Here is a 15,689-nt window from a genome sequence, read left to right as displayed (position 1 = left end):
TGATAACTCCGCCATACGAACTGTCGGTGTCTGGTGTGCTCATTTATTAATGTTTGCTAGGCTATTTCATAAAACACAACAAGTTACAGTATGCAAGTAAACTTCGCTGCCATAGAAACGACCAATGCATTACAAAGCCATTTGTTGCTTGCCTTTCTGATAGTGAAGTTGTTTTTCATGGTGTGATGTGACAAAAGATTCATTGAAGTAAACAATTTAGAATTTATTGCCTTGCCTTCTATTGCAATATTAATGCAGTTTTGACGTACATTTATTTGAAGTAAAAATGACCTTACAAACAATGATTTATTAAACGAAGAGACACTGGCATATCCAGAACCGTGTATAGTATCTGACTTCATGTTCGGGTTCTTTACCTGAAAGAGTAGTCATGAATTGCATGTGTGTTCAGACTGTCTTAATGTTACCCAGCTCCAGGAAGGTGGAGACCAGAAACAGTCCCTCAGTTTAACAAAAGATGACAACACCCTTTTATTATCAAGGCTAGATACATACATCCTAAGAAGTACAATCTCCATGTTTTTACTCTCTGCTTGCTCTCCAATCCACACAAATAATGGCACCCTTCATAGAAGCCATTCCCAAACTGATCATCAATGGGTCATATAGGGTAATAAAAGTTAGAGATATCCATCATTTACTGTGCATGCAGACGGACACCTCTCAACGAAGAAAGAATCAGCGGGCACTGCTGTGCAAAAATATATAAGGCTGGACTGTGCTGTTTGTAGAAAAATGTTTTATTAAGTCAGACAAAAATGGATAAAAAGGGGAATATGCCCCCTGCAACTAACGCGTTTCACGAAATGCGTTAGTTGCAGGGGGCATATTCCCCTTTATCTATTTTTGTCTGACTTAATAAAACATTTTTCTACAAACAGCACAGTCCAGCCTTATATATTTTTGCACAGCAGTGCCCGCTGATTCTTTCTTCGTTGAGAGGTGTTTGTCTGCGTGATTATACAGCCAGGAGCACGCCTACCCGGATGGACTTATGAAATGCAGTAAGTGACTCTTCATTACTATTACCGGAGCTGCCCCAGGTGAATTGGCCATATATATGCGGGACTGTATACATAGGGGTCCGGTGCTGGTTGAGATATTTTCCCTGGTCATCCCTTCTCCTTCGCTAGGCCACTTCCCTCACTAGGGGTTCAAGTTGATTACCACAAGCTTCGTTCATTTATTGATTCATATTAGTACTATGACTCCCTAACATCCGGATGCATTTGCAAAAGTAATATACTATATACTGTTGGATCGCATACTCTGCAGCGCTTGTCATTTTGGGGGGACCGCTTACCCCAGTTTCCTTTTCATTTACTGTGCATGGGGTAGACAAGGGGGAGCAAGTCCAGTCCTCAAGGGCCACCAACAGGTCAGGTTATCAATGACTGGGCCACTTGTGCTGAAGCAGGGATAACCTAAAAACCTGACCTGTTGGTGGCCCTTGAAGACTAGACTTGCCCACCCCTGATGTAGATCAAGCCTCTATATGTATTGTTTTAGTGCACGCAGTTTGGTTTCAGAATAACAAGTACAGCAGTATTTGCAAGCATAAAGACCGTGTGAAATGTTACAATGCAGATTCTTAATCTAAAATAATTCTGCTTCCTTCAGTTTTTTTAATATCTTCCTGTACATAAAACAAAACAAGATAATGCCTAAAACGGACACCAGCAACAGTGAAAACAGCACGTACAAAGCGGTCTTTGCGTCTGACGTAGATATTTGTAATCCAAGAAAGTCCACTGTTCCACTTTGATTATCCTCTGTGGTGGGAGCTACACGAGTGGTTGTAGTCACAGTTGTACCTACTGGGGGGGTAAAAGAACACGATGGTTAGGAAAATTATAACGTTTATTACAGTTTTAACCGCATACATCAGTTGCAGTCCAGTGAACATATAGTTATCGACCCACTGGGATTAAATGGATGCATGGTGGGGGGGGGGTGAGGGAGATAAAAGAACAAGATGGTTAGGAAAATGACAACGTTTATTACATTTTTGACTGAGTACCTCAGTGGCAGGCCAGCAAACATCATATAGCCCACATATTGACACACTGGAATTAAATGGATGTGGGCATCTGACTTCCACGGTCAAGACCAGGGGGTAAACTCCAGTCCTCAAGGACCACCAAAAGGGCAGGTTTTCAGGATCTCTGCTTCAGCTCAATTGAAGACTGAGCCACCTGTGCTGATGCAGGGATATCATGAAAACCTGCCCTTTTGGTTGTACTTGAGGACTGGAGTTTACACCCCTGGTAGAAACTGTCAACTGAGAAATGCGGAATAAATAAATGCAGCATCTCTTTGGCCCTTATTCAATATGCAGTGAAGTTGCTGCCCTAGATATATACTTATTTTTTTATTTCTAGACCAAAAAGATCTGAGTACCAACTTGGAGAAACAAGCACATTTTACTCTGTCCTGCTGGCCGTCAGATTGACATCTGATCTGGAAATGTCAATGTTACTTTTGTATACTAAGCCCATGTTGTGCCCTTTAAGGAAGACCTGGTCATGTGGCCATTGAACAGCTTTTGCTGGATATTCACACCGTTCAACTTCTAATAGAAACAACGACTGCTGTATACTGAAACATATCAACATGGATACCTGCTCAGAGAAGCTATGCCACAAAAGCAGACTCGTAAAAATAAAATAAAAGAATCATGTTCACAGATGGCTGCTGTTTAATCGTTACCATTTGTCGTGATTGTTAAAACTGACATTTCCTGCATGGCTGGTAAAATAGGACACGAATCTGTGCATCCTCCAGTCCATTCGCTCCTTTTGTCTTACCTTCTGGCTCTGGCTGGAGACAGGGGTGTGATCCATTGCTTGTGTCTGGGAAACCATTGCATTGAATGAGTGTTCTGTAATACTTTGTTGACTCCTTAGGGATGCGCGGCAGAGCTGGGTCTGTGTAGTTGATGTAATACAAACCGAACCTTTCGGCAAATCCTGTTGCCCATTCAAAGTTATCCATCAGACTCCAAGCTGTGTATCCCCGGAGGTCGACGCCGTCATACTTGACAGCTGCATTACAAAACAATAAAGCGCTTTATTATGTGCTTGAAGAATGAAAATGAAACGGTTTCTTTTATCATGATCTGCTCAGCGTAGAAAAAACCAGCAGGAATAAATAATGCTAGTTTTAGGTTTATGAGAATAAACTTGCGTCATAATATCAGGTCTCTGCCTTTATTCAGGAATACATTTTTTTATGAATTGGGAGCAATCTAAAATGTCATTGTTTTTCATTTTTTTAATATATAGCATTGAAGCAGGGGGTCTCCGGAGCTGAACCCCGTTAATTTCAGCTCCCGGGACCCCCTACCTCCGGAGATACCTCTGAAGTAGGTGACAGTAGCTGCTCCGGCTCAGCAAGCAGTGCTTTCAAGTTTAAAGCTCCCGCGTCACGCGGGCCAATACGAAGCCGCACTGATAACGTCACAGTTTCCTATCAGCCCGCAGGACGTGAAAACGTTCAACAGCGGACAATTTGTGACCCCTGGCAGCCAAGGAGAGCTGCTACAGGCACCTAATTCGGAGGTAAGTATCTCTGGAAGCAGGGGGTTCCCAGAGCTGAAATTAATGGGGTTCAGCTCTGGAGACCCCCTGCTTTTATCCTGTATATACAGTATACCAGTGGGGTGTCCAGCAATGGTTTGAGTTTCTTATGCAGTTGAAGGCTTGTAATGGCTCTTACCTTTCAAGGCCTCATTGACATAACCCTTGTAGTACTGGACTCTCCAGGTATCATTTAGATCAGTGCCGCGTTCAGAAATGCCGTTCTCTGTCACATAAATAAGGGGGTTGTTGAACTCTTCCTTTATCCAGTTTAATATTCTTCTGAAGCCAAAAGGTGTCACCTTCAACCAAATGGAACCGGATCCAAGCCAGCTTCGGTCAGTCAGTGAAGCCACTCCTCTATAACATTGATTTACGCACAAAGTATTAGTGTCCTAGATTTTGTGTGTGTGTGTGTATATATATATTATATATATATATATATATATATATATATATATATATAATCCCACTTGTGTGGTACATTTGCATGTCTCAGACAGGTCTGCGACCCTGTCTTTCTCCGTTATGTCTTAGCAAACAGTGCTTCCACTGCAGCCAGGGATTCTGGGTAATGACATGCAAATGAGCACAGTGCCACTCTACTACTTATCCATTTTAACATGGACCCCTATCAGATTGTCTGCCACATTGCACACTGTACACACACACACACACACGTCAGCAAGTTTAAATTTGTAACACCAGTTTTCCTGGCGTTGCAATGCATTGCAACTCAACCCTGAGGCTCCTACTTAATATGCTGTAAAGGCCGCTTCCCTGTGCTGGAGAACGTTTTAGTCCCATTCATAGGCTGGTCACTGGCACTAGCATATAAAACAGTGAAACGTGTGTTTGGCTTTGAAATATTTTGTGATTGTTGGAAGTACCCAAGAGTAAAATAATGCACAATACCAAACTATAAGCGATCTTACTTAAATATCCCAAACCCCCCATTTTCTCTCTTCACTTCTCAAATATGTCATTGTTTTACCTTTTTTAAATAATGTATTTCCCTTTCCCGGTCTCTTGTCCCAGCAATCAGTGGCAGATTCCCATTAGGCCTGACAGGCCTGGGCCTATGGGGTCAACATTTAGGGGCGGCCAATGTCCCCCTTTTTCCCCCATATACAGAAGCCCCGCCGTCTTCCCCACTGATTGCCGGGGGAGAGCGTGGGGCCTCTGTAAAGTTCTAACCTCCTTCGTACCGCGCTCCTCCTTCAGCGTCATATGATACTGCGACGTTACATGGTGTTGCGTTGCCATGGCAATGCGGCAACGTGATTTCGCAGCGTCATTTGATGCTGGAGAGGGCGCGGCACGAAGAGGAGCGCGGCACCAGGTAAGTGCCTAAGGGCGGCAGTTTTTTAAATCCACCACTGTCAGCAATGAAAAACGTTAAGGTTTTCTTTGTAATGCTCACCTGTCTGCATCGTAGGACTGCTGAGATTGTGGAAAGTTCAGGGGAGATGCTAGTATGGTGGTGTAGTGATTGAAGCCAAAGTAGTCGTATGTCCCTTTAATTCTCCTCTTCTCACTCTCTGTGAACTCTGGGAGTCTATAGTGTATCACAATATACGTTACCACATTGTGCTTTAAATATTGAATCATTTCTGTTTAGTTAACACATGACCTTTATCTTTAAACAAAATGTTTAAACCATCATTTCCAGGTCAAAGAACTGAGAAGATACTGTGTAAATTACTTAGATATTTGAGAAAGGTTTGATAACAATAATTAAAAGCAATTCTAATTCTGACAGGAGTTGGAAAATGCAGCCGGGTGAGTAACTCTCCTACTTGTAACGTGAGACTTACTCGTAGCGCTCAGGTTTGCATAGAATATTCATAATTATACGTTTCATGTGTTTCCGTAATAACAGGTGTTTCCTGTGCCCTAATATTCGGTGCTAAAGTCAGTTCACTGATGCAACTTAATCATAATTGAGGTCTTGAGGACTGGAGTTGGCCTCCCCTGCCCTACAGTAAAGATCCATCCCCTGTTGCTCAATCCTAGCAGAAGCTGCACCTGCACATATCCAAGGGAAAGGGGACCGCGGGGTGCACCAGTATTCAATAAAATAGTAACAAAACATTTTTACATTGCTAATGTTTCAGTGATTCAGCACCTTTATCCAGACTTCAGGAACGGTGACCAACAATAGAGTTTATATGGAGTTACAGGGAGGGCACAGGGAAGCCTTTTGGCAGCGAGTTGTGGGTGTCCGTTTGTAATAAACTGCATTTTTGTTCACTGTTCTTGAAGTCCTGATGGAGGTGTGCCGGAAAACCGAAACGTTGTCAAGTTGTGATATTATTTTATTCAATACGGGTGTGCCACTCTCTACTCGTTTACCTTGCACAGAACGTGAATAGTCTTACTGACCGGCTGTTTAAGGGTCAGCGAGCAGTAACAGTAAAATATAGCAGTAAATTAGTTTCCATGGAAAAACTGTGAGACACACAACACACACGTACACACACACACACACACACACACACACACACACACACACACACACACACACACACACACACACACACACACACATTATTCTAGTAGTGGTCCAAACTTTTCCTTATAAAATCTGATTGGTATCTGTTCTTACCGGGAGGTCACCAGCCCTTGAGCGAGACTTCTCTCCCGTATCGTGGATTTCATGATCTCGTTATAATCGCCATTATTAAAAATAGGATGTGCAAACCAACCACCGTAAAACTAGGCAAACAGAAGAGAAATGCATACATTATATATATATAAATAAATCAGAGTGCTCCCAAAGAAGAAATCACTGAACAAAAGCCATTATTCATTTTTTTTAACATGAACCAAAGGGGAAATAAATAGATAATCAGATTTTAGAAAAAAAAACAACTGGTATTGTCCACAATGCAATATTATGTAGATATATAGGCGTCTGTTTAGCACAGTGTCCCGGTTGCAAAGCTGGGGGCAAGAAGTGTGTAAAAAAACAAAAACATCCCCTTAATGATCAGAGAAAAGGATTCTCAATTACAGTAGTGGGGGTGTTTCCTTGGATCGGCCGTGTGCGTGTGATATGTTCAGGCTGCATTCTGCAATACATTGCTGGGGTTTCTGGGAGTGATGAAGCCGTTTGCATTTCCTGTGCTGATTTCCCTTTTCATTGACATCATAAAGTGATTATATCTTTCTGTGTAATAAGAGTATTAAGGAGACATTCTACCTAACCATAGAGCAGGGGGTGGCCAACTCCAGTCCTCAAGGGCCGGCAACAGGGCAGGCTTTCAGGATATCCCAGCTTTAGCACAGGTGGCTTAATCAGTGGCTCAGTCAAAGACAGAGCCACCTGTGCTGAAGAAGGGATATCCTGAAAACCTGACCTGTTGGTGGCCCTTGAGGACTGAGGTTGGCCGCCCCTGCACTAGATAATACTAAATAAACCATTACTGCACATCGAACACCTCCCACCTTTGCCCATATTGTATGTACAGTGGCGGCAGAGTTTATTCTAACTCGGCCGCCACCGCAAAGTGCGGGCAGACGCGGCTTCCTTATTTATTTTTCCCGGCGTTCCGCGCGTCAGCCCGGCGCCGGTCACGTGAGCCAGGCATCCCGAGGACACCAGGCATCCCCGAAGACGCCAGGCATCCCGAAAACGCCAGGCATCCCCGAAGGAGGCTGCAGGTAAGGGGGTATTTTATTTTTTGGAGCGTGGAGCAGGGCGGAACAACCGGGGGGCCACGTTCGGCGCCAGCCCGTAATGACCCGCGGGACAAGACGGGCAAAAGTTAGAATAAAGATTGTCGCCACAGTATGTATATCTTTATTTATATAGCACGATCCATGTTCATTGCGCTTCACCGCAGTAATACACGTGACATAATAGCGCTTCCTACCGAAAATACTTTAGAAAAAGGAGCCCCTGCCCCGAAGAGCTTACACTTAAGACTAAGTCCATAGTGAATTTAGCTGTGCGGAGGCGCGCTGAGGCTGAGGGTAAGCGGGTGCTGTCCCTGGCCTTAGACCGCGCTCCGTCCGGGGGTGTGTCGGGGGGGGGGGGCCTGTGACGTCACGGAGCTGGTTCGCCCTCATTGGGCGAACCGCTCACTTGACCGGCCCTGCGCTTCGGCAAGCGCAGAAACTAAAATTTTCTTAAGACACACGCTTCCGCACGCTTGCGGAAGCGTGCGCGAGCCCCTGTTAAAGCCGCTCTCATTGCGGCTGCAGGGGCTCACTGCCGAGCAGCAGTGCGCCTCAGCACGGGTCAGCGCCTAAGCGCTGACCATACCCGAGGCCTAAGTGTAAGCGCAAGTCAACAATCTTTCTCCGTGTCAGAGAATATTACTGATATAGCTTCTCTATTACATACATGTGCATGCACACGTTACCATTAGAATAAGTATGTTAGAATGCTTTCATTGATTAAAATGTAGCACCCCATTTAATAGGAAAGCTTTCCGTCGGCCTGCCCCCCGATATCCCCATAATGAATACGGGGTTAGATCTTCACACGTCATACCATCATATATCTTCTTGCTGCATCAACATCCTCCTGCTTATAGGGATTCCTTGGCTCTGCCCAGTCTGAGTTGATGGTAATAGAGATGACGCCCCCTTGCTTTGCTCTGTAGGTGTCGTTGTAGAGGTGCCAGGCTTCCGCGTGAGCCTTTATTATATTATGCCCCACTACGTAGGGTGCCCGCCCAGGTCTTGAAGCGATTCCTTAAAGGAAACAAAAGCAAATGATATGGAAACACAATAACTCGTGAAGAGGTTAAAGCAATGTCTGTTTTAGAGCCCAGGTTACCTACTAGTTAGCTGCTGTGAATCTGTTAGTGTAAAAGAACTCATCATAATTATGGGAGACAGTGATTTTGTGGTAAAGTCACTGTCTTGGGCGTGGGAAACCAATACTAGCTACATATGCCTTTGTACAAGTCATTTTTACTTCCCTGTACCTCGGGTGCCAAAATGACATTGTTTACTCTGTGGGCAGTAACTCATTAATAATTGTAGCATAGTATGTACAATCCTGCATACACTGCAGAGCCATATAGATAAAGATTGTCAGAAACATGGCCATACAGTGTATTGCAAGTGCTCGGCTCTGTGACTTCTAGGCCATTCCGCCAGGGAAATGGTTAATACAGTACAGTGTTTTTTTGGGTTAAGCCAAGGAGCCCTATAATTATATTGTGAAATTCTAGGGAACACCAACCCTGTCTATTAGCTTGTCTGAGATCAGATGCATTGTAAGGAACCACAACCCTCTCTAATAGCGTGTCTGGGATCAGATGCATTGTAAGGAACCCCAACCCTCTCTAATAGCGCGTCTGTCTGAGATCAGATGCATTGTAAATTCTTCTGTATTTGGTACAATTTTCAAGTGACTTGAAAATTGCACGGAACCATTTAGGGGATCCCAGGTAATCAAAGGGTTCCTAGGAACACCTGTTGAAAAACTACTGGGTTAATATGATGCTAGAATAATGTTCTTACCTGGTGCAGCTGTACCATAGCCGTACCCAAGGTTGGCAATGATATACGGTTCATTGATAGTTATCCAGAACTTCACCTTGTCTCCCAGTCTTTGGAAGAGAAAGTCAGCATACTCTTTAAATCTTTGCACGATAGTTTCATTCTCCCAGCCCCCAATGTTTTGCAAAGCTTGCGGCAGATCCCAGTGATAAATTGTTACCTGCAACAAATCAAAAGTTGTTACAATCATTAGAAAGTATCTTTTCATTCTCTGTTGACCTACACCGAACTACACATTCTATATCCTTTCTTTCAGTGAGGATATGTATGTATGTCTTTATTTATATTGCGCCCTTAATGTACATAGCGCGTCACAGCAGTAATACACGGGACAATCATATAAATAACAAATAATACAAATAACAGAACATGGGAATAAGTGCTTCAGACATAAAATTGTACATTTAGGAAGAGGAGTCCCTGCTCCTAAGAGCTTGCAATCTAATTGATATGAAACAATCCCTACACAAATTCACTATTAAACACTCGTACTCACACTCACACAGTACTAATATTCTGAAATTATAAGCCTGTTCTTTTTGCTTTGCTTATATGGGTGCAACACCTACAGTATGGTAAGCGCTACAACCACCATCCTAAGTGACAGTATCACGTTTAATGCTGTTGCCTAGACATCTGCAGGTTTCCCTTTCCTGTATCGGACATTTGGCCACAGTCGCTCCGCCGCTGGTCACTCAGCCGCTGGACACTCAGCGCCCGGCCGTTTCTGCAATAAGGTAAGTTAATTTAAGGGGATTTAGCGGTTGGTAAGGGGTTTATGATAGGGGTTTCACGGTAAGGGCTTTTATGGTTGGGGATTAGGGTAAGGGGCTACGGGGTAAGGGAGTAGTGTTGGTATCAGTGGTTGAGATTAGGGGTTTTTAGGGTGAAGGGGTAAGGTTGGGAGCTTACCTTAGCAGTGAAACAGCCGGCGCCGAGATGTCCCTGCGGCGAGGTAAGTGGCGGCGAGGTAAGTGGCGGCTACACGATGGCGGCGACTTGCTCACAGCGAAACGGCCACAACCAAATGTCCTAGACCGCTTCCATTCTCTGAATGTTTAACGGCTTCTTTTCAAACGTAACTATGCAATGCTATCTTGTAGTGCGGTCCTCTTCTGAGACTAGGCCGCTTGGCATTATTCATTGTGTCACTGACAATGATGTTGCTGCCAGTTTAAGTTTTCTCCACGGTGCAAGGGGTGGAGAATGTCCTGACCTGGAGCCTCCCCAAATTGGGGCTATCCTGATTATGTGTGACACCCCTCTGCTTGGATTCAGTAATAGTTGCTCAGTAGCTGCATTGTTCCTTTAAACACAAGCAAGTTACAGCACAGGGACCGATGCCTAATTATTACCTGGGGTGTGATATTAGCTGCAAGAAGAGCGTCAATCAGTCGCACGTAGTAATTCAGCCCAACTTCATTGACAAAATTCACCGTCCCATCTGGGAGAACCCGTGGCCAAGAGACTGAAAACCGGTAGTGAGTGACTTTGAGATCCTTGATCAGAGCCACGTCTTCCTCCACCCTGTTGTAGCTATCGCAGGCTATGTCCCCGTTATCATCATTTCCGATTCTTAAAGGGGAGTGTGAGTACTGGTCCCAGATGCTGAGTCCTTTCCCATCTGCTCTCCAGGCTCCTTCAATCTGAAAACCCCCAAGAACAGAGAGCTCTGGTTGGACATGTTCTTGTGAATTGGTGTATATCAGGGGTGGCCAACTGCAGTCCTACAGCGCCACCACCAAGTCAAGTTTTCAGGTTATCCCTGCTTCAGCACAGGTGGCTCAGTCATAGAGTGAACAATGATTGAGCCACCTGTGCTGACGCAGAGATATCCTGAAAACCTGACCTCGAGGACTGGAGTTGGTCACCCCTGGTGTATATTGTTCACGTATTTAACCTCTGCCTGCAACACGTTGCTCAAAGAACAGACCTGTGGGGCTCCCAACCTCTGTATCATGCTATAATTTCATGTATGAAGAAGTCTTGGTTCATTAAAAGGTATCACAACCGACAATACATCTACACTTCTCCACCAATATGGGTTCTGGGACTTTGAACTGCATCATTATTGATTACAAATGATTAAAATATAATATGATTACAATAAAAAATAACCAAAAACATGTTTTCTGTCAAATTAAAAAGCTATACGACATTTAAATTGAAATACATAGAAATCACAGGGAAACACAAATGTAAACTCTGAAAAGTTGGCAAATTATAAAAAATAAATAAACAAGATCACTTTTGTTATCTAATGTTAAAAGAACACTAAATTCTGCTCAGGGAGACAATGTGTATACCCAGATATAGGATACACAAGCTGTCTGTGGGATTATTGGTCCCAGACATAACGTGTATGCACGAAGCATAATACACAAAACATGGGAAAAGGCTTAGAATCAAGTACACAAGAGATCCCAAAATAGGGAACAATATCCGAAAACAGAAAGGTACAGAGATTTGGGGACTATTTATTACAGTCTCCCAGCTGCAAAACTGGGGTGACATCAGTGCAAAAACAGTATGTATTAAAGAAAAGGATCCCAGTGAAGACAATTGGAGTTTTCCCTTTGATAAATCTGGTGCAATTATTTTACATTTGGTTTTGCTCCAGTTTTGCAGCCGGGACAGTTTAGCAAATAACCTCGTTGCTTTCTAACCTGGTACGATGCCGATGCCACGCTCCATACAAAGTTATTTGGGAACTCCCCAAACAGGAATGCGTCGTCGCTGTCCAGCGGGATCCCATTGTTCCGTATAACTTCGGCATAGTACATTGCGGAACGTTTAGGGGTCCTCGGTCTGTTAGGATTCAGGAAATCCACATGGTGCAAACCGAACCTCACGCTGTACCCCGAATTCCATTCAAAGGCGTCCATGAGAGACCAGGCACTGTACCCTTTCAGGTTCACCCCATCTAATCTGTGAGCTGTGGACAAGGAGAAGTGGGGTTTGCAGTTGCATGCGTCAGGTATTCAATTATAATGCAATTACAGCAAGCGGAAAACACTAACCCCTGTATTAACTCCTCCGCTGTCAGAGGTACCAGCGACGTAACGTAAAGCAGAGCTTTAACTCTTCCACTACCAAAGAGGGCAGCACCTCGTTGCAAAGATAAGCTTTGCAATGTATTCCTAACCCCTCTGCCATGGAACGGTTTAAGAAAACTAGAAAAGGAGGCAGCACTGCAGTGGACTTGTGAAGGTTCAGTGGAGGGTTGACGTTTCCGTCTTGCTTTGGGGACCTTTGTCCATTGTCGATCCTTCAAATAAACCATCACAATCTTTATCACAAGTCCACGGAAGTGCCGTCTCCTTTTCTGGTTACTTCACGTGATCCCCTCTGGCGGTGGAGCTGTTATGGAATTATTGTGAGTGCTCCTATACCAAAGCTACTGGCTGTTTTAAGACATGAGTGCTTAACTCCAGTCCTCAAGCCACCCCCTCTCCCACCCCCCAGCAGGTTAGGTTTTAGGATATCCCTGCTTCAGCACAGGGGCTCAATCAGTCCCTTTTTCAGCACAGGTGGCTCAATCAGTCCCTGCTTCAGCACAAGTGGCTCAATCAGAGGCTCAGTCTTCGACTGAGGAAGCTGGGATATCCTGAAAACCTGAACTGTTGGGGCGTCTTGAGGACTGGAGTTGAGCACCCCTGCTTTAAGACATGTTTGAGTGCTTCACAAATGTATGTGTGAAAGTTTGATTTGGTGAAAGACAATAGCTACTTCAGTGGAATATGCAATCTACACATTTACCAAGGGCCCACATGTAGTAAATGTGGGATTTCTAAGCTGGAGCCGTGGGTGGGATTTATAAATCCTCGGTCATTGGTTTCCATAGTTTCACTTATACAGTAAGATTATCTTCTCTTCTGCGAGCTGTTCCAGGCTGTTTCATACGCCCGAGGGATTGTATTCTAAGGCCGTGCGTATAGTGCCCGCGACGGGCGACCAAAAACAAATACATTGCCGCCGCGTGCGCTTATAGTAAGCGCGACGGTGACAATGCGACGGAGCGACGTTGCATCGCCAAATTTGGAAGCTGGCAATATTTGATTTTTCAAGCCGCTGTCGCATTATGTGAGAGCCCCTGAACCAATCAAATGCCAGAAAGCCCGCACCGCCGGCAGAAAGCGAAATATAACTTTCGCAAGCGGCGACGGGTGACGTCACCCGTCACGTCGCCCTTCGCGGGCACTATACGCGGGGCCTAACACTGCAAATGTGCTGTTTAAACAACATCTCCCACTCACTGGATCTTCCAAATGAACACGTCAACCACTGTCCCAGACATCCTCACTAAGTATCATTGGTATTAAATAAATCTTCTTACCTTTCAAGGCTTCGTCGATGTAGGTTTTGTAGTAAAATATACGGTTGGTGTCATCAAAATCAGCCTTGTCGTCTGTCGCGACCCCGTTTTCAGTGATATAAATAGGAACGTCTCCATACTCATCCTTCACCCAGTTAAGCAGCCTCCTTAACCCCCAAGCCACTGCTCGGTGCTCTTTAACCGCTGTTGATGGCCAGTTTGTATTAACCTCTTCAGTTATGTCTACATCTCCCTCAAAAGTAGCTGGTTTCAGCTTGATGGTTTTATGCTGCACTATTTTTGTGGTGTAGATGTTTATACAGAAGACATCAGCCGTCCCCTGGATATATGCTCTCTCCTCCTCTGTAAAACTTGGAAGCCTGGAAGATGTCAGGTCCTGCAAGTCGCTCTTATTTGCCACTTGCCATTTCATGACATTCGGGTAGTCACCAGTTTTGAAGATTGGGTGTGCAAACCACCCCAGTGTGAACTGCAGGTAGCGGTCAGCCGCCTCCAAGTCTCTCGGTTCCTTGTGGTTTTTGGGTTCTACCCATTCTGTATTGAGACTCAGCGAAATCACCCCTCCTTGACTCTTCCGATATTTCTCATCATACGTATGGTAGACCCTGGCATGGACTTTTAATAAACGGTGAGCGACTCTGTATGGAGCAGAGCCAGGATCGTCCTTGATACCTGGTGGAAACAGACCCACACCGTAGCCAGCTGCTACGATGCTGTGGGGCTGATTAAATGTCATCCAGAACTTGACCCGGTCTCCAAAGGTGCGAAAACAATAATCAGCATAGCTATGAAATGCATCGAGCACTGAATCATTCTCCCAACCGCCTGAATCCTCGAGTGCTTGGGGTAGATCCCAGTGGTAAAGTGTCACCATTGGAGCTATGTTGTTCGCTACTAAGCCATCAATAAGCCTATTGTAATAGTCAACCCCTTTAGCATTGGCGGAACCCTTTCCAGATGGAAAGATTCGAGACCAAGACAAAGAGAACCTGTAACTTGTGACTCCTAAAGCCCTTAGCATGTACATATCTGCATCTAGCTGATGATAGCTGTCACATGCAATATCTCCAGTGTCATTATTAACAATGTTCCCAGGAACATGTGTAAATGTGTCCCATGTGCTGGGTCCTTTTCCATCAGCGTCCCATCCTCCTTCAACCTGATAAGAAGAGGTGGAAACTCCCCATTTGAAATCATCTGGAAACGTGCCATGGAAATACATATCTCTTTCAAAGGCGCTTTGGCCTGAGAATTTTTCCCATACGACCTTTGCTTTTGAGGGAACATCAGAGGCTGGCAGGGGTGATAGCTTTCTTGGGTTAAACATTCTTGCGCCTGAAGCCGCGCCACTGGTCAACTTGCTATTTGGGAAGCCGTTGCGTTTAACAATGCCGGAGAATAAATATGCCGACTCTTTCGGGGTCCTCTGTCTGTTTGCATCTCCGAAGTCCACGTAATGTAAACCAAATCTCTGGCTGTAACCCCGTGGCCCTTCAAAGCTGTCCAGCAAGGACCGGACTACATATGAACTTACAGGCACTCCGTCATTCTTCACAGCTGCAAGGAAATTGGGAGACAGATTTGAGTCAGCATTTGTTCATGTGTTTCGGGGCTTCTATATGCTTATAGGCAGTGGTCGACAAATCACCAAAAAATCTACTCGCCGAACAAAAAAATCTACTCGCCACCTAGTACCAAATGTGTGCTGCTTGGGCCAATAGGAGCTCGCCACGATGTTAAATCCACTCGCCCGGGGCGTGCAAATGTATAGGTTTGTCGAACACTGCTTATAGGGGTCTACGTTACAATGGATATAAAGCAACAGGTGACACTGTGTGCTCATTTGCATGTAATTTCCCAGAATCCCTGGCTGCAGTGGAAACACTGTATGCTAAGAGATAATAGTGAAAAGCAGAGTTGCAGACGTGTCTAAAAGGCCACGTCCATAGAAGGACAAGCAGCGCTAATTGTGCGGACGCTCCGCGCTGAGCCCCGGCATCCTCAATAAGGATGTCTTTAGAGGGGGCTCACGCGAGCGTCCGCAGACGTGCTGACGAGTTTGATTTTTCAGCCGACAGCCAAGCTGTTTTTCAGCGCACTGTCGGCTGAAAACATCCAATCGGCGCGAAGTAGTGTCAACGTCACGGCGCCGTGACGTCGGCGCCGTGAGGTTGAAGTCGGTGCGTCGCAGTCGATTGGCCCAGTGACATCACTGCCCCGCCTCCCCCTGCCTC

General features: G+C 45.0%; 1 protein-coding gene across 3 annotated transcripts in view; it reads right to left on the bottom strand.

The window, feature by feature from the left end:
• Positions 1-907: 907 nt before the first annotated feature.
• Positions 908-15,689, bottom strand: part of LOC142499713 (lactase/phlorizin hydrolase-like) — a 46,226-nt gene continuing 31,444 nt past the window's right edge. Inside the window, exons 8-17 of one of the 3 annotated variants that reach the window (XM_075609498.1) lie at positions 13,456-15,012; positions 11,786-12,054; positions 10,475-10,765; positions 9,081-9,279; positions 8,101-8,303; positions 6,208-6,317; positions 5,023-5,157; positions 3,739-3,959; positions 2,829-3,065; positions 911-1,838 (exon numbers count right to left, since the gene is read on the bottom strand). In XM_075609498.1, the coding sequence (XP_075465613.1) occupies positions 1,618-1,838; positions 2,829-3,065; positions 3,739-3,959; positions 5,023-5,157; positions 6,208-6,317; positions 8,101-8,303; positions 9,081-9,279; positions 10,475-10,765; positions 11,786-12,054; positions 13,456-15,012 (3,443 nt within the window). In that variant the 3' untranslated portion in view covers positions 911-1,617. Of the gene's footprint in view, positions 1,839-2,828; positions 3,066-3,738; positions 3,960-5,022; positions 5,158-6,207; positions 6,318-8,100; positions 8,304-9,080; positions 9,280-10,474; positions 10,766-11,785; positions 12,055-13,455; positions 15,013-15,689 lie in introns of all 3 variants that reach the window. The other 2 variants (XM_075609500.1, XM_075609499.1) reach the window with 2 other exon arrangements.

The sequence above is a fragment of the Ascaphus truei genome, chromosome 7 (assembly GCF_040206685.1).
Source record: "Ascaphus truei isolate aAscTru1 chromosome 7, aAscTru1.hap1, whole genome shotgun sequence".
Taxonomy (NCBI): Eukaryota; Metazoa; Chordata; class Amphibia; order Anura; family Ascaphidae; genus Ascaphus; species Ascaphus truei.
This window is presented reverse-complemented; position numbering and strand designations above follow the sequence as displayed.